This window comes from Anser cygnoides, chromosome 3 (assembly GCF_040182565.1).
Source record: "Anser cygnoides isolate HZ-2024a breed goose chromosome 3, Taihu_goose_T2T_genome, whole genome shotgun sequence".
NCBI classification, from domain to species: Eukaryota; Metazoa; Chordata; class Aves; order Anseriformes; family Anatidae; genus Anser; species Anser cygnoides.
The window spans coordinates 96,080,838-96,100,432 of record NC_089875.1 but is presented as its reverse complement, the minus strand read 5'-3'; the positions used below and the strand labels follow the sequence as shown (position 1 = coordinate 96,100,432).

The window sequence follows — 19,595 nt, the reverse complement described above, 5'->3', positions numbered from 1 at the left end:
ATATGCTTACCTCTTATTAAAGGTTTCAGTGGCTGTGCTTTATTCTAACCAAAAGTATACATACTGTGCAACCCATTCTCATCAGATTACTTAATTCAGAAAATAGTCTTGGTCAGCGTATGTCTTTTGTTAATAAACTTTGTTCTAGAACCTCTGCAGTCCACTAATTTTAAGATGTTGGCTTCTTGCCTTAGTAACCAAAACAAATTACACTGATCTGGAGACTTTGTAAACCTTGCCATGTCATGAATACTGAAATCTGGAAAACTGAAAACTAAAAAGAAATGCTTTCAAGGAATACTTAAGATAGCTGTTGAGCCATCATTAGAATACTATAATGAAATTATGAAAATCCTGTATGGATTGCTCAAGAATGCAACTTACTGCATAATTGTCCATGTAGGTGAAAAAAATAGGTTTCTGTTGTGCAAGTGTGTTTTTAACACATGGTTGCGCATTTGTATGTGCTAAAATCAGTTTGATTCTGCTTATTTGTACTAGTTACTGCAAGTTGCTGGAATGTAGATGTGTAACCAAAACTACTGTTTACCTTTTTTTTAAGCTATTAGATACAGTTGTTGAAGAATTTATATACAGTTTTAAAACAAATGGTATTAATGTACAAGTAAATAAGTTTTATATAGACTTTATACCCAGGCATAAATGTGAATTACAGGGTATGAACATACAGATATTTTAAATATTTTAGCAAGTGGGGAACCTTGGAAATCTGACTTGTGTATAGTTATTCCTCTTGGTATTAGATACTTGGTCACCTGATATCTTGTTATGGGATGAAATTAATCTTTTGCTGTCTCCTGTTCTTTTTATTCCTACTCTGAAATGGAAAATGGATATTGCAGTTTCTGGATTAATGATTTCAATAGAATTTTGCATGGCAGCCACAAACTATTTTGTTACAAAGCTCCAGGTTTGCCTGTAGTTCTCAGAATAAAATTAGTAAAAAAGATGTATCATCATTGCTACACTGAACAAAAATTCTCTTAAAATACTACTTAATCAAAAAGACAAAAACAACAACACCCTTAAATATTCTAAGATGTAGCTGACTTTATGTGTAATTGTGTTGCTGAATTGAAAGATCTGGCACCAGTACATATTGATGATAAAAGATGACTTGTGTAATACCGAGAATGAATTTGTCTAGCTAAAGAGTGGCTCATGGGCTTTCCTGGGTCTTTCTGAGAGTATTATAAATGTCATTCTTTGGTTGAACAGACATTTCAGCAAATGCTGTGTTTGTGGAGCTGTATTTCTGCTACTTATTCCCCGGTCTCATATTGTCCTGTCACAGTTTCAGCACTCAGGTTTGTGAGAATAAATTAACGTTTGCAGGCTGCTGGAAATAGCTAGGAGTATGGCTTGATTCTATGCTATTGAATGTGCCTTCACTTTATTGAAATGATTAAGGAGGTATTGCTTTCTTACGCCTAGTGAGGCAACAAAGCATCATTTTGTTGAAAATCCTCTTCTGTCATGTGTGAAAGATTTCCATATGTTTCTGAAAGACGTCTAACCTCAGTGATGGTATGTAGGAGCAATTAAAAATAAAGCCACTGTAGAAACAATATTCTCTTTGTGTTGTACTTGTAAAAAGCTTTAAAACGGAATAAAAGATGAACTGTCCTGTTCCAATTTTTCTGTTGGAAGTTACAATGCTTTCATGCCTTACTGTGCACAGAGCAAGATAAAGCTTTGTATTCCACCTGTTAGAAATAGGGGTCCTCTCCAGGGAAAGGAAATTCTGAAATTAATACTCAGTTTCTGTCTTGGTAAACAGATGGAAATTCTCCTGTTGGATTTTAATTGCCTAAGATATCCTATGAAAGCTAGTTAAACTTTTACAAAGAGAAGACAGCACCTTGCAACTTCTAGGTAATGGCTCTGCATTTCAGAATTGTAATCTTGGATAAGCCGGAGCTCCTGAAGTTCTAGACCTTGATTTAGTCTGGCATCGCAGTGTCTCTAGTTAAACTCCTAAGAACCGTTGTAAGAAGCGGTTCCTCAGTATTTAATTAAAGAACCAGTCAACTGTTGTTTTTTTTTTTTTTTGTGGTGGAGTGGGAATGAGTGGATTGTCTCGTACAGTTTGGTCACAGTTGTCTTCATTTACAGCACAAAGTGAAGCTAAATGTAAAGAACTCAGTAAGTGTCACTCCTCTCCTTTTCATGTTTGCTTACGTGCATGAGAAAGCAAGATGTGTATTCTTAGAACTTCCAGCAGAGGTTTTGCAGACTGCTTCCTGAGGTTTTGCGAATTTTGGATTGGGAATTACTGCTTTACAGAATCAAGAAGTCTTCAGTCTCAGTCAGGAATAATATTTAAGCAGCTGTTAAGATCTTCTTTGAAGACAGATATTCTCTAGCTTTCTTTTTTTTGAAAAATGGCTGTTATTAGCTAGAAGAAAAAATGCCAGACTTTCTGAATTTTTTATGACAGCTGTGAAGAGTTTGAAATGATAGGACTGATTTCACGATTAAAGAGAATTTTAATCAAAGAGCAAGAACTTTCTGAAAATAAAAATGGAAATGAAATCTAATGAAAACAAATGTCTTCACTGTAATAAGGTTTTTTGTGCAGTTTGATTGACACTTATATTGCTAATGGAGCAAAATAAATGGGAAAAGGTTTATTTCAGTAAGTAAATATTTGCTCTGTGGAGTTTTACCTGACTATAAAAAAGCCTATTAGTTATAAATGGGAGACTATAAACTGTTCAAAGTATTCAGATGAAATATAATGACATTGGCATAATGAATTTGTGTTTGAACATGTGTAGGATTATGATCATTCAAAATTTATACCGTATTTGTGTAAAACAAACAAAAAAACACACACAAAACCAAAATACAAACTTTAACAGTTAGTGTGTTACGGAAATTTGGAACTTAAGTATATTCTTGAGATGTTTTTACAAAGCTGTCACTGGATTGAGTTAGTCCATTCATCTTCAGTAATTCTGTGAGAAACCTCTGAAACCTCTGGGCTTTCTCAAAAACTCTAAGCTTGCTTTGAGCGTATCTTTGAGACACTCTTTGTGAACGACTAAAAGGTAGATTGCATTTTAATCACTTGTTGGAAATAGCTTTGACCAATGTTTTCTGGCAAGTAGGTGTACAAGATGCCTGGACTTGCTGCTCAGGCAACTGGAACTGAGCTTTCAGTGCTCAACACTTTAAGCACGTAATATTTTGGAGCACTAGATATAATCCTACCTACTGATGCCAGCATTGGCGAGAGGTAGTGTGTGTGGTCTTGAATAAAACGGCAAGAAAGGAGAAGGCTAAAAGGAAGGCAAGAGTAAAAGTGGGTGAGCAGGGTTGATAGACCTCATTCTTGCTTTTTTTTTTTTTTTGGTTAGAGGTGAGCTGTTAACTGGAGTTGAACCATCATGTGAAATGATGGCCTCATTTAGTTCCTTATTACAGCCTTTGCGTGTTGTTAATTCTTACACTTTTATTTTAAACTCCGTAAACATTTGTAGGCTTTTACTGTGATCGAGACCCTCCTGGAGCCTTTAACAACTGACATGGTTCCAGTTGGTTTTAAATGGTAGAGGGGGAAAGCATTACATAGATGGCAGCAGGGGTTTATTTTTCTTTGAGAAAGAGTTTGTTAGGTAAAGAGATTGTTAGGACTGTGGTGACAAGGACTGACGTTGTGCTCAAGAACAGAGACCAATGAGGAGCATTTGAAACTTTACTGTTGTTAAAATTTTTGTTTGAAGAACTCAGTAGTTTCAACTTCTGAGAGGCTGTATTCTATGTCTCTGACAATAACGGGCTTCAGCTTTTAGTTCTTGGCACTGGTTTGGGACAGCGATGAAATTACTTTCTTGTTCCGTTTTGGTTAAAGCTTTCATAGAACCATAGAATCACTTAAGTTGGAAAAGCCCTCTAAGATCAACGCCCAGCCTTTAACCTAGCACTGCCAAGTCCCCCATTAAACCATGTCACTAAGCTCTACATCTACGTGTTTTTTGAATACCTCCAGGGATGATGACTCAATCACTTCCCTGGGCGGCCTGTTCCAATACCTTGCAACCCTTTCAGTGTAGAAATCTTTCCTAATACCCAACGCAAACCTCCCCTGGTGCAACTTGAGGCCGTTTCCCCTCACTTGGTGCTATTTTGTGTAGTATAACAAGCTTTTGGCTCTTAATCAGAATATAAAACAGCTTCTTCAGCAGAAAAAAAGAAAGCTGGCTTTAATAAAGTCCTGTTTTGACTGCAAATGATTCAAAAATAATAGCAACTAGTGTTTTTTGTAGTATCTGGGAGCAGCTGTCTTAATTGGTTCATTTCCATTATTTACTGTCTAATGTAATACCGACAGCTTTTAGAAAATAAATGGCTTCAGATTTGTGTTGTTCAGACACACAAGCTTTGATAGCTATATCTCTTTGCATTTTTGATTGCCTTTTAAAAATTAAAACTGATTAAATTTTGAGGAAGATTTCTATCTGAAAATCATTGGCATGCCTTTCATAAATAGTTTCACCCTGAAAATTGTTGTCTTGACAACTATCAACTTGAACAATTGAGAGTTTAGCCTGTGTTTTCTCAGGAAGCAAGTTTTAGTTGAACCATGGTGTCAAAAGCAATGTTTACAACACATCCTTCTTTCCAGTGAAGAGAAAGACAGGGAGGAAATACAGCTTTTGAACTTTTGAAAGTACTTAGAACTTTTGGGAGCAAACATAAATGATTTTATACGCACATACTCACTCTGTGAGATGTTGTTTGGTAGACATTTCGTTCACTTGTTTTCCTGAGAGTGGAAAACACATGAATATACACTCAGCGTTTGAGTATGTTGAGATGTGAGAGTTTCTTGCTTGTGGTTTTGTCTACTGCATTTCTTGACACGTTAGTAGGGGACATTCAATGAGAGAAGAGGATTCTGCAATATAGTTTTCTTCCCTCATCCTCCCCCAGTGTACAAGAAATACCTGCTAACCAGTTCCGTGTTTCTAAAGCTTGCTTATTTTTAGCCTGTACTCTTTAAGGCTATTTTTGCCTGACGAGTTGAATAGTTACCACAATAGCAGAAGAATCACGGAATGATTCTGGAGGTATTTCAGTGAGCTTTGAGTCTATTCTGTAGACGCATAACGTACATATATTTCATAATTAAAAGAAAGAGAAAGGGTTTTGAAGGGGTAGTGCTGTTACCACTATTTAGATAAATACAGGAGCTTTTTACCTATAGCAGGTAATTTTCAGCTCTCAAGGCACGTTAGTCTGTGTGCAAAGTCAGTCCCATAGGGAGCATGGGAAACCCTTAAGCAGTGCTCAGGAGATCTAAAGGCTGACATTTAAGGTGACAGAGCCCATCAAAGAGAATACACAAACACAGGTGTGCAGTTAAGACTTATATTAATTTAGGAGATTAAACCATTAGAATCTTACTAGAAATGAATAATTACAGCTACGATGCCTGACAGTTTCAGGCAGTAAAAGCTATTAATATATTTTAAAGATATTTAAAGCGAAGTGTAGTGAATATTTTAAATATTATAACTATGGAAGGAAGTATTTTAATCTCAAAGTTTTTCAGTATATGAAAAAACTATATAAAGTATACAATTTTGCAGGTAAATGACGCTTGGTTGTTAAGTGTAATTTTTTTTTTAATTTCTTGTGACATCTGATATTTTCCTTTATTTAATTTAGGGGTACCCGATTATGTTTCTGCCAGATTATCCTATATGACCAGTTTGGAGCCAGTTGATGGCATTATGCCCAGGCCCTGCTTTGTCATGTACCTTTTTCACTGAGGTTTGCTGTCTCTGCTTTTTCAATGCCCTGCTCTCTCTGTGCCCCTCGTTCTTCCCCCTGCACCTGCCTCAACTTTTTCATATTCTTCTTGTAGATGGTTATGTGTACCCATATCAAAAGCCCTTGAGAAGTGACCATTAGACTTTTTTTTATTGTAATACTGCTTTTGGACCTTCATAGTGTGAGCTAAATCCTAGTTTATTGATTTGAATTTCTGACTGGCTTTTTGATGTCAGCAGAATATTTATGGCAACTGTTGGTATACCAAGTTGTTATTGAAGAGTTTTCTGCATGTCTGTAAGTTTAAGGAAAGCCACAGGATCAGTGGTGTTCCTAGAAATTCCTGAATTAAGGTGTTGAGCTTGCTATTGTTCATGTATTTGCTCCTATGGGACCCAGCACTAGGGAATTAATTAATCACTTTGATAACAACCCGAAGCCATAAAAATGGAGTATCATAGAATATCCCGAGTTGGAAGGGACCCATAAGGATCGAGTCCAACTCCTGGCACTGCACAGGTCTACCCAAAATTTTAGACCTTGTGACGAAGCGCACAGTCCAATCGCTTCTTAAACTCAGACAGGCTTGGTGCAGTCACTACTTCACTGGGAAGCCTGTTCCAGTGTGTGACCACCCTCTCGGTGAAAAACCTCTTCCTGATGTCCAGCCTAAACTTCCCCTGCCTCAGCTTAACTGTTCCCGTGGGTCCTATCACTGGTGATAATGGAGAATAGGTCACCTGCCTCTCCACTCCCCCTCGTGAGGAAGCTGTAGGCCGTGATGAGGTCCCCCCTCAGCCTCCTCTTCTCCAGGCTGTAAATTCATTCTTTCCTTCACTCTCTGCTGTTGGTCTTTTTCTTTCCCTTCAAAGCTGCGTCTGTGCACGTCACATTGGACGGTAACTCCTAGATCTTAGGCTGGGTGTTTGCATGCTTCTGAAATAAAAGTAGACCTCTAATACGTTTCACTTCTTTCAGCCATTTTAAGGTGTTTTGTAAGTGATGAGAATACTCTTTTAGAGTATTCTTTACTCTTTTTATATATGCCAATTTGTCATTTATAGCATTAAAAGAGAAATTGGGTCAAAATTTATCTAGCCATACTGGTGTTTTAGGTTTGCTCGGTAGTTAGGAGTCCCCTGGCTTGGTAACTGACATGTCAGTTACTGTGAATTAGTATTCGAGTAATACTGCCTTAGAAGGAAATGTCACTAGCAGAAGTCTAAATCGGCTTTCTCTTCATTCCTTGTCCATTTAATTTATATGTTAATTCCTACAATCATTAACACTTCTTTCCTTCCATGCATTTGACTTTGTCCTCAGCTGTTGCTCAGTCCTTCTGTTTGCTAAAGTGACAGCAAACAGAACCTTCCTCTTTGTAGCCCTCTTCATGGAAGTGTCACTGCAGGGACTGTCACTTAACTGTCTAATTCACCTTTAGACAACTGCCGTGTTCTGGGGCTTTTAACTTCGAGTTCCTGGAATGGCGCTGCCATACTCATTTTACCATTCGCTTCTATTTCTCACAACTCCTATCATAAAGTAACCCTCTGTAACTGAGCCAGCTCAGTTTTTTGCATTCATCCTTCCTGTGTGCAAATCTCTGTAGCAGCAGTGCCTAATTTTGCTCTTGAACGCTGGGAGATTCTCCTGCTCCTGCATGGGCTCCATGGGCTGCAGCGTGGAGATCTGCTCCATGTGGGACCCATGGGCTGCAGGGGGACAGCCTGCTCCACCAGGGGCCTCTCCACAGGCCACAGGGGAACTGCTGCTGCCTGCCTGGAGCACCTCCTGCCCTCCTGCTGCACTGACCTTGTTGGCTGTGGAGCTGGTTCTCTCATTTCTAACTCTTCTCTCCCTGCTACTGTTGCACAGCATTTTTTTTTTTTCCCTTTCTTGAATCTCCCAGAGGCCCACCCGTTGTCGCTCCCTGGCGCAGCTCTGGCCAGCAGCAGGTCCCTTTTGGAGCCGGCTGGAGCTGGCTCTGATCTGACATGGGGCAGCTGCTGGGCTCTGCTCACAGAGGCCACCCCTGCAGCCCCCTGCTACCAAAAGCTTGCCCTATAAACAGTATACACCTTCTTAGTCATTTTATTGGTCTACTTTCCCTATAATTTTTTTCGTTAATGTCAGACCTAAGTTTAACTTCCAGTAATTTAAGTCTTTTTCTACTTGTTCTGTCTACTAAGAAAGTTTCTTTCTTTTTGTATTTGCCTTCTACATATAAGAGGACTCTAATTATATTTCATTGTTTCTTCTTTTAGGCTTTCTTTATGCTGGATTTTCATTTTTGTGGTTGTTCCTTCCAATTTTTTTTAATGGGGGGAACATTTTTTTTTTTTTTATTAGTGTAGCATCAGCTGATCACAATATTCCAGCTGAACCATTACTAATGCTAAGATGATACAGAGACAAAATTCATGTATCGAGTACTGGGATGGATGCTTGCAGAATTTGGCTTAATCCACTTTTCTATTTTTGAGCTCAATTTTTCCGTGCATGGTTTTTCCAATTGGTTTTGTGCCCAGGCTATAGGAGGTTCATTTCATCTGCTTTATTTGCTTGTGAAAAGCGTCATATTATAGTGACTTTAAGGGCTCTTGACACAATATAATGTTTGTATTTTTCCCGTCCTGGAGGATCTGCTGCACTGTCATAAAGGCAGTGAGGTTGGCTTAGCACAGTTTGGTTTTGACACATCCACATGGGCCTTTAATTGTCAGCTGTGTTTTTTTTCCTAAGTGCTATCAGATACTTTGATTTATTGATGTATCTTTCCAAGAATTGAACTTGATATGCTGGAATGCAGAATAAAATGTAAAGTTTGATCTCAGATTGTATTTCACTGACGTTCTGGTGATTGTCTTGATTATTCTGATCTCCTTTGACCCTTCTTTCATCTTGTCTTCAGACTGTTAGCTCCCTGAAACAGACATAGTTCCTTGTTGTCGCTTCCACAAGAAATGAAAATTAAGAATTATAATCATGTATATCTGCTGTATAAGGATGATGTGTAATTGAATTTAGATTCCCTATAATGTTTTTGTTTTGTATTATTTGTTCTGCACAGTGCAGAAAGATAAACTTCAAAGCGTGCTTTCTTCTCAGATACATTTTTCTCTGTTGCTGTTGCCTCTCCATAGAGCATGAAAGATCCTGTTTAAATCATCTGAGAACTCCTTTACCTCTGAAAAGCCTCTTGAAATCTAAAAAAGTGTTATGTCTTTTTTTTATAACTTCTAGGATAGATGCTTTAATTTTACCACAACTGGCAGTTTCCCAGAAATAACTATTTTTTTTTATTGCTGTTATGAAATACATTGTTTTAACAAAATGCTTTGTATCATAACAATGGGGAAGGAACAGCAGGTGGGAACAGTCAGTTGGGGGAGCCCATGCTCTGTAGTGCATCCGCTAGCATTTGAGAGGAAAGAATAAGAACTGCAAAATAAAAGGAAAGAGCAAAATGCATTAGTGGAGCTAATTTTTTTTTGCCATTGCACTTCTTTGATATTGCAGTTAAAGTGCTTTTTTTAGCAGCTTTAATCGGTAGAAATTAAACTTCTTTAATTTCCATTTTTATGATCACAGCATTCCTGTGACAGACTTTCTGATTATTACTGTTATGCTTTCTTCAAAAAGCATTTATCTCAGTAGTGGGGCAGATGGATAAATATTTGGAGTGTAGCTTCTTGGAAAAATGTTTAATGGCCGCCTTTTTAGAAGGTACAGAAGATCCTGAAGTCAGATTCGGATTAATGAGAATGGGACTAGTTTGTGTCCTCAAGTACAGATACAGGTGAAAGAAAATACTCAATATTGTGTCTGTCCACTGAAAGGTCATGGCTGTAATTAGTCATTTTGGTGCCAGGTGTATAAACCGTAATGTTCTGCTCTTTGGGTTTATAGCTTTGCATTTCAGAGGCTTCAAATAACATTTCTTCTGTTCCCAAACAGAATGGGGAGGATTGCTTAAAAGTAGAAACTGTCTAAAGCCTATATTTATGGTATGGAAACATGTCAAGCTAAAACTGTAACCGTGTTCAAGTAGGCTGCAGTTTGTGCTTGTGAAGGAAATGGTCCTGAATTTTGTCTTCGTTTCCTGCTACTTGGATCTTGCATTTTTCCATTTTTGTGGAAACCAACACTACTTGTCATACAGGTGATAGTAAAGGTCAGAAAAAATGCATGGCCGAGTGGGGAACAGTGCCTTATTGTCATTGTAAGCTAAAAGTATATGTGCTCTGCCATGCTTAATGTAATAGAAACAAAATTGTATGTGGAAAAGCTTAAGGATGGTTGAAGTGCTGGAGTTTGCTAAGGCAGTGAAACATACACTATGTGCACTTCAAAAAATGTAACAGGTTACTTTTCATCCTCAAGTACCTCCTTTCAAATGAAGTAATATCTCTGTTTAATCATTTGAGGTTCAGAAGATGGATTCGACTTAAATCAAGTGAAAACCAACGGCTTCTCTGTCACAGACAAAAATTGGTTCTTGGCCCTGATAGAGAGAAAAATGCACTGATCTCTAAGCCAATGGCTACCTCCTGTAATTGACTGTAGACATGTTTTAGGGGAAGAAAATCCCCAGGAGCCCTCCCTCCCTCCTTCCTCAGCGCTGTTAGCAGCGGGGGAATCGAGCCAGTTCAACCAGCAGGTGGTACTCTTTGTCTGCTCTACTGCAGTCCCAGGTTTGGAAGTCCCACTGGCAGCTCTGTTCACAAAGTAACAGCGAAGCAGTGGTTTTTCCAAAGCAGTCTTACTGACTGGCTGTATGCCTTATTCCCAGCTCATCTTAAAATAATTGGGTTGACTGCAAAGCAACTTGAGTTTTTTAGTAAGTTAACGTTATAAGGGTTGGGGAGATGGGGTAAACATTGGTAAAAAATTGTCATGTTTAGACTTAAAGCTAGTTGTAGTATTCTCTTATAGACATTTTTAATAAAGCTTAATTCACAGGTGAATATAAGCACATCTCGTAAATCTAAGAGGCAGGATTCTTGAATGGAAGGAGGGCAGAACATGCACTTGCCACTATTTTTGTATTAACAGGATGGATGAGGAGAGGTCTTTACGCTTCTTTAATGATCCCTTGAACTATAAGCATGGCTTAGCTTCTCCACAACTAAACAAGCATTTTGCTGCAGCAATTCTAGTTGCATGTATTTATTTGCACATATGGTGTTGGTGATGTACTATAAAATTGTGGAATTAAATAAGGAATAAATGTGATTGAAGAATATATAGCTGCTGGGGACGTCCCTTTTCACCTTCGTAAACATACGAACAACAGTTTACGTAAATTATGCAAAATGCTAATTAAAAATTTTAATTTGGTAATCATCTAAGTTTGATTAGAAACAGATGCTGATTATCTGCCGAAATCTAAACGGACCCTTACAAGTTAGCTTTTACTGCTTAAAATTGACTCATGAAACTAATTAAAGTCAAGCTAAAACACAAACTATACAGCTAAGTTACTTATGCCTCTTTTAGTGGACTGTGATTCTTATTAAATAGCTTTGTGCAGTTCATCATTTCAATTACAGTAGACTCCTAAGATCTTACCTAAGGTTGAGTTCTTCTGTACTGGATACGGTGCACACTTTTTGCTTTGAAATACGGTCTTTTCCTGCTTTGAAATAGTTATGTGCTTGGAAATAAAAATAGCAAAAAAGGCTGCTATAAAAATGAGATAATGAATAAAAGCATTCTTCCACTTAATCTAGCTGAAAACAACTAGACAGCGTTCGGAGTACAGTTTGAATCCTGAGCTGCCTTGTGTTCTGCTGCGAGCCTGGCTTCCTGAAGTGATGTGAAATGGCAGCTGTGCCAGAAATGCAGGGCAGAATAGGTGTCTTCTACACGATGTTCTTCGGCTTATGGCAGAAGAGGTGGCAGGGGAACGGGCACCAGTTGTGTGCTAATGTGCTCCAGCACTCTGTGGTTGACCAGGTGACACTAGACTGCCATTATCTAATGGCTTGGAAATGAAAAAATAGCAAGTCCTGACCTGATCCTTGTAGATCCTCAGTTCTTAGCAACTGGCAATTTTGGATTTTACTGGAAGGAACTTACTGTAGACAAGGAGGAGGATCTCATAAAGTGTCCTCTCTCTTCCTATAAATATTTTGATCATTCTGTTTTGCCATAAAGGAAGAGAAAATAGGGAAATCAATGGTGGGTGGTCTCCCCCCTCCCCAAATGGTATCCATATGTTACTTAAGAAGAAAGTAAAGGTTTTGGGGTGTCAAGCTGTCATTTTTTTTTTGCAGTGGTTGAGGTTAAGAATAATTCCAAAATGAATTTATTCATCACATAGCAGTGAATGCAGTAAATTCGGAAATGTTTATTTTGTTTCTTGATACGGCCGTGTGAAAGCTGATAGGATAATTTGGGCAGTATGTAATTAAGCTGCAAGTATGACTTACTCACTGGTGTTTTGGATAAAAGCTTCATAAAACGCTCTTCAAACATGGAAATACCCTTCCCTGCTAATCCAATGATTAAATCTAGATAAACATTTAACAAGTTTCTGTAAAATTAGTCTGACGTTAGCTTTCTCATTTGTAAATGGAGGAAAACCTGTTGCCATATTTCTTAAAAGTTTTAAACTAAACTTAAGTTTTAAATGTAAGTTTTTAACTAAAAGAGGGGAGATTTACATTAGAGGTTAGAAGGAAATTCGTCACTCAGAGGGTGGTGAGGTACCTGCACAGGTTGCCCAGAGAAGCTGTGGCTGCCACATCCCTGGAGGTGTTCAAGGCCAGGCTGGATGGGGCCCTGAGCAACCTGGTCTGGTGGGTGGTGTCCCTGCCCATGGCAGGGGGCTTGGAACTAGGTGATCTTTGAGGTCCCTTCCAACCCAGGCCATTCTATGATTCTGTAAGGATCTTCCCTTAGCTCTTCAGTCATGTGCAACCTCAAGTAATTGTTTTATTTAGCTTTCATTTTCAGGGAGGCAGTCAAATATTTGTCAGGAATGTGGGAAGCTGGACCTGTGTCACTGGGTTTTTCTGATCATGGTAACCATGAATAACGATGGATTGAACAAGGAGAAGGATCTGTAGAAGGATCTTCATAGTTGAGAAGGATCCATAAAATGTCTTTCCATGCTCACTCTTGTTTTTAAAATAAATAAAACTGCGTGCATGTATAAGAGTACATAATGCCAAGTGCAGCCCTTTATGTTTATAGAGATGCCGTCAACCGAACTGGAGCTAAAATAGTAAGCTTGAGTACCATAGGAAATAGAAATTTCTTCTGACTTCATCTGTGTCTGGCCAAAATGGACTTTGTCTCTTAAGAAACCTTGTTTTGAGATTGGTCAACAGATTTGGGAGCCTCTGGAATGTTTTATTGCAGGCTTTTCATGCTCTTCATTGGTAGGACATCTGGGCTTGATTTCCTTCCATAGTCAAGTTATTATTAATTAACTAGTTGAATACACTTTAAACTTAAATTTAACAGTATCTGAGCTAATTTCGTTGTATTCTAGTTGTAGCTTACTTTGTACAGTGCTGTGTGCTAATGGAAAAGATTGACTAAGAAAGATTGTTTTGTCTTTTTGACACTTAAAATTGCAGTATAGTAATACTGAGAGACTGACACCATCACTTTTTGAGAAGGGTATTACACTATGTAAGTACTACCTGCTCAGTAACTAAAAGCAAGCTTTAAAAGTTGCCCTCTCTATGGACACCAGTGACATGTGCCTGTAAATACCTGGGGCTGAGTCCTGGAAAAGGAAGAGAAGTTTTTGTTCTCTCCTGGGAGATGTAGTAACAGCAGAGATAAGAAGTGTATGTACAGTAGTATAATGGTGAATGCATCTTTATCCCTTCATTAAAATAGCAGGGATATCAGATTTGTTTCAGGGTTGTTTTTTTTTGATAACCTCACTGCTAAAGTTTGTCTAACCAAGTTCTACATCTTAAATAATTCATCTTTCGATCTGAGTTTCTATGTCTGTGTTTCCAGGATAATTCTGTGATCAAAATCAAAGAATAAACTGTATATAGTAAACAAGAAAACTGGAAGCAATGCAACTTGTCCATCATCATCTCTTCCTTCCTTCCTTCCTTCCTTCACTGCCTTTTTTTGTTTTATGTTTTGACTTTTCTCATTTTTCTAAGTCTCAAAGACTTGCGATGAATTGCTGGACTGTTTCAAGCTACGGTATGTGACCTGCTGTCACTGAAAAGGGAAAAGCCTTCTCCTAGCGTTACTGTTCTTGCTTTTGCCTTGGGCAGTCTTGGTAATAAGCAGTTTCAGGTTAAGAAACTGGCCGTGAGCTAGGCAGGCAAAGCTCGTGAGGTGTTTTCTGTGGGTACACAGGTTGCATCAGGTCCGTGCTGAGGGCGAGCTGGGTGCCAGAGGCAGAGCGAGGAGAGGGCAGAGCTGCGCGGCTGTGGGGAAGAGAACAAGCCCTTTGTGCTTTGCTCTTGGGTCAGTTTGGGTGCTTTGTGTAGCTTAAAATTCAGAATTGCTCGGTAAAGTCTGCCCAGTTCTGCTTGCTAATGCCTTTTTCTTTTTTTTTTTTGTGCCACCCTCAGAAGACTTCTGTTGACCTACCTTCTTTTATCTCTGGAACATCACAGTATCTGTCTGTAAACATCTTTGAGTGCTGTCGAAAGTTAAGCAGTCTGTTTATCTTTCTGATCTTGATTAGAATCCTAAAAGCTTTATTTAACCGTCTTAATTTTTTAATGATTACTGGAATGTATTAATGCAGGTGGCATTTTAGCTACAGAATTACTGAATGTACAAAGCGTAGTGTTGCTTTAAAAGAAAGAAAAGCTTTTCCAGCCTGCATAAACCAAGAAAAAATGGGATACATGTTTCATGATGCTGAATGTATGGATGTGTATGTATTATCTACATTTTAGACTATAATATGGTAGTTATTTTTATTGCATTACAACTTCAATCAATTTTAAATAGTTTTATGTTTTTTAAAAAAGTGAAGTCCTTAATGGCTATGCAAGGTTATTTTTAATGTTCCACTCTTTAGGGAAGCAAGTTTTTAATGCTTTAACTGCCATTAATGTGTTCTGGAGTTTTCACCCAGCTTTAGTTAAGGGCTAAGGATATCCTTGTTTCCTCTTCTGCTCTCCATTAGCTGAAAAAAAGGAGAGCAATGGGAATTTGGTCAAAAAGGGAGGTAGAGTGTTTGTAGGGTTGCTGTAGAATGCTGAAATGGTTTTCCTTACCTACAAGATACTTGAGGCTGTGAGAAGTGAATTATTTAACAGCTTCGTAAATATTATTTACTGTTAAAATAAATATTTGTTTTATAATAATACCTATTAGTGTTTAAAGAACTATAAAAAACTAGTTGTATTTATTGACAGCCCTGTCCACAAACTTATCCAAGACTTTAGTCGTGGCCTATTAACCAGTTTTCTGCTGGAGTTTTCGCCAGGATCACTTTTACCCAACAGTGTTAATTAGTTTTTTAATGGTGAGATGCAAGAAAATGTGCAATCACTGGGATTTACATCTGCACAAATTTTAGACAGTTGATTACAAATAAAGAGGGATTGGGACAACTCATGAAGTTTGGAGTCAGTATAATTATTTTAGGAGCATATTAAAAATTAAATTTTAAGGTAATATGGAGTAAGATGGTTTTGTGGATTAAAATCAACTAATTGATTGTTTCGAAAAGCAAAAGAAAGCAGTCCTTGCCTTTCCCTGTTTTCAGTCTTCCCCGAACTTGCAATCCTGTCTATAAAAACAGTCACTGGGCTGTGTTTTAATGGCTTTCTATTTAAACAAACAAACAAAACCAAATCACCAACAGCAAAGAAACCCCAACCAGCCAAACAAAACTTTATTGGCTTGGCTGCCCCTCCTCTCCCATGGGACTACCCTGGAAGATGTCATGTGTTGTCCTGCTTTTTTTCAAAGACTGTTTTACTCTGGGGTTGGAATGACATGGTAGACTGGGCTCTCAAGCAATTTCTATCTTCAAGTGTACCATATATTTAGAAATCACAGAACTGTTAGGTTTGAAAAATGGAAATCACTACTCTGGAACTTCAGTCTATAATGGGTGAAAGCTTGCAGGCCGATATGGTGACTTAGACTGACAAAGATAATTAGATTTACCCAAGAAATACATCGTTTAAAAGTAGAAGAAATGTTTTGGTAGTACTAAGTGATGTTTGTGTATGTTTTCAGGGTGTTGTGCTTCAAAAGCTGGAATTGTTCTTCTCAAAGACTTAACAAAAATCAGATCATTAATGAGAGTATTTTTGTAGACTGTTTTCCGTTATCGTTTCTAGAAACTCAAACAGTTGTTTTGGTACAGCTACTTTGTTAAAGAAAAGTGTTTTACTTGCAGGCTTTTTTTTCCCCTGACTATTAGACTTTCCTATGCAGAAATATAATGCTACTGTGTATTTCCTCTGCATTCCAAGTTACATTCTTCTGTCTTGCTGACCGCATTATGGTTGGATGGAATAGTAGAATTGTTAAAATATTCTAATTTTAAGTGTGGCTTTTCTCCTGTATTTGGTGCTATTCAAAACCCACGTTATTAAGTAGTTGAAGAGCATAATATATATGTATTTGTATATGTATGTATTTGCATATTCATATTCAATAAATTACTATGTCAGGAAATGTAATATTTTTCATGATTTTTCTTTTCAAGTTAGAAATTTTGTCTAAGTACTTAAAGAAGTTAAATCAGAGTATTGCTGCTTAATTCTCTAAAATTGTGAAAGCACTAACACATGGTGAACAATAAATGTCCCATTGTTCTCATCTTGAAGAAAAAAATCCATACGCATAAGATGATCTTTTAAAAATGTTTTTGAAAATGACCTGATATTAATATTTTAAAAAATCTAACAAAATTGTTTGGGATTGTAAAACAACAACTTTGTCTTTCCAGTTGCCATTTGGTTACCATGCTTTGTTTTGGTGAATGCAGTAAATCTAGATATAAGCAGGGATCCTCACGGAGGCTGATTCTGAAGAGGCCAATTTTTGAAAAGCATGTTTTTTATACTTGTGTTAATGTGTAAAATATTATGATAGTATTATATTTTGAAGTCTGCATTACTACTTTAGAAGGAATGTATTTCACACAATTGATCACTAGTGTTTTGCTGGTTTATACTTAATCATTAGAGATCACTTGTTGAATACGTAATTGTTCTTTTGTCAACTGAAAAGATGATATATTTACAGATCAAGTCATCTTTTAGCTCATTTAAAAAAAAAGTATTTTTGAAGTATTTCAGCGGTTTTAAAAGAAGCTTTTTATTTTAGATTAGTGAAGATCTGAAAAATGAATTGGCAAATGAACTGTCTACATCAACCCCTGGCTTCACTATGACTAAAGTAAAAGAACAAATGTTCTATAAGGTAAGTAGACATTTCTAAGTGCCACTAACTTACATTCATTCTTTCTCTTTAAAACTTGGAGTTACTTATTCTAAGGTTATACGGTATTGTTATGAACAGTAAATCAAAATGTCTAAATTAACTGAGACTAATGAGAGTTCTTTCTCACGTCAGCATGAGGGTAGAGGGAGAATGAAGGGAGCTTCAGACTACCATTAACATCTTCTGTCATCCCCTGTCTTTTTCCACAAAAAAGGTCTTCTGTTTTATCGTGTCCCAGACAAATCACTTGACTTAACTGGCTGACGGACTGTCAGGATGGAGACATTCTCAAATATCCATTACTGAAACTAGGTTTAATCTGTTATTAATGTGAAATACTTTATGGAAGTGAGCGAGAAGAAAGAAGTGATGGAAAGTTAAATGATAATAGAATTGTTTAGGTTGGAAAAGACCTCAAATAATCAAGTCCAACTGTAATCCTAGCACTACCAAGTCAACCGCTAAACCATGTCCCTAAGCACCACATCTACACATCTACACCTAGCCTGTGCTGACATTGTGGGATTTCCCAGATGCGGGAACTTGCGTTTGGCTTTGCTGAACTTCATCTCAGGCTGCTAGTTGTAGATACAAATTTTAAGGTAGCTTGTATTGCCTAGTTGTATGACTTTCTGTAAGCAAATAATATTTTTCCACCAAAAATCAACATTTGTTTTCAAAATCTTTGTGTTTTGCCTAGAGCTTTGTTAAAGACACAGAATGACTTAAAGCTGTACTGGTCCGTCTTGAATCCTGGGGTTGTAATAATTGTTACTGCACTATTTTTGCTATTCTACAGTTTTGTTTTTTTTTTTCACTTTCTCAGGTTGGACTTTCAGATGCTGTTGATCTATTCAGAGCCAGAAGAGTGTTTATTAAAGATGGCTTTGCGTTTGTGCCTCTTAAGGACATTGATGCTATTGTTTTGAATAACTACAGACAAAAGTTATCTAAAGCACTGGCGGTAAGTCTGATTTTACAAATTTTGTTGCATTGTTTAATGACACTCTTGAACAGTAGCCATTTGGATTTAAAACATATCAATTTGGTTTTACCGAACTCTATATAAGTGCTTACAGATCAAAACAAAAAAGCCCTTCATTAATAAACTGAGAGAATAAGCTGAGAGTTTCTTAATTTTAAATGGAATTTATCATACCTACAATGTTAATTGTAAAGAATTTTCAAATAGAGGATTTAAAAATTATTTCCTACATAAGAGTAACGTGACTTTTCACTCAAAATGTTAGCCCAGTAACAACTTTCTCTTTGTATCAGTGTTTTCCATGAGATTTTGCAACATTTTTTTGTTGAAACAAAATAGGACATTTTTTTCCCTTCAGGTATTTATCATCTCATTGATGAGATTTCCCCATGAGCCTTTGATTTTCCAGGGTGTTTTATATGGGATTCATTTAATCCAGATTAACTCATTAGAGACAATAGCTGCTTTATAGTAAAGAACTACTACTTTCTTATCCCCCATAATCATAGTTTAGAAATATTAACATTCTCATGGGTCTGGAAAATTATCTTCTATAGAACTGGTACGTTTTAAGTTATTGCATTATTTCAGGCTTGTATTAATTTTTTGTTTTATGATGTAAGGCTTTTATTTATTACCATTCCCCATATTTTCAGAGTAAGAAACAATAGATTAGTGATTCCTGTCCTATTCCAAAACTGATTGAAGTTATGGGCTTCTGATTGTTAACTGAGTTTGTGAAAGCACATTGAATAAACTGTTCCAGCAAATTTTATCCTGCATAGTGCACTGGTGAGGGATGCTAGGGATATTATTTGAGTCTTACGGAAATGAAGGCCAAATATCCAACATGTTCTACAGGTGTCAATCTAATGTTATTCTGTCATATTAAACAGGAGTGTTTGATATACAACTGGAGTATAAATTTGGTAGCTGGAGAATTAGTGTCGTTTTCAATGGAACAAAACTATAACAGATCAATTACACCCACATAAAATTCTAAGTATTACTGTTTCAGATTTTGAGCCTACACTATTTTCATGTAAGCATACGTTTCTCTCTAACTTGCAATTGGAAGTTGTTTTCTTCAATATTATATGCTTTGTGCAATGCTATGGTTTAAAAAAAAAAACACATTTCAGTGAAAATATAAGAATATACCATTAAAGAAAAGTGTGCATAAAGGGTCTTTTTTATATAAAGGTGATAGTAGTTGCTGTTCGACAACAAAGGAATTAAGAGGATAATCTTTAGTAAAGCACCTTTCTTGTTCAGCATTACCTGAAGTGAGGAGATGCATTTCTATTGAAGTTATGACAGTCACAAATTTTTGGTACCATTTGTGAAAAGTAGTTGTTGAAGTATTATTTGGTCTGGGCTTAAGTTCTGCGTATATAGCTGGTTT

At 37.1% G+C, this 19,595-nt stretch overlaps 1 protein-coding gene across 7 annotated transcripts in view; it reads left to right on the top strand.

Moving 5' to 3' along the window:
* The window catches only part of PRIM2 (DNA primase subunit 2), a 113,095-nt gene that overhangs the window by 8,880 nt on the left and 84,620 nt on the right, over positions 1-19,595 (top strand). For all 7 annotated transcript variants that reach the window (XR_007168974.2, XM_066994747.1, XM_048078826.2 and 4 more), the window contains 2 exons: positions 17,089-17,184; positions 18,032-18,169. Coding sequence is in view for 6 of the 7 variants with exons in the window: in XM_066994747.1 (XP_066850848.1) it covers positions 17,089-17,184; positions 18,032-18,169 (234 nt within the window). In the remaining variant the exon portion in view is untranslated. The remainder of the gene's footprint in view (positions 1-17,088; positions 17,185-18,031; positions 18,170-19,595) is intronic.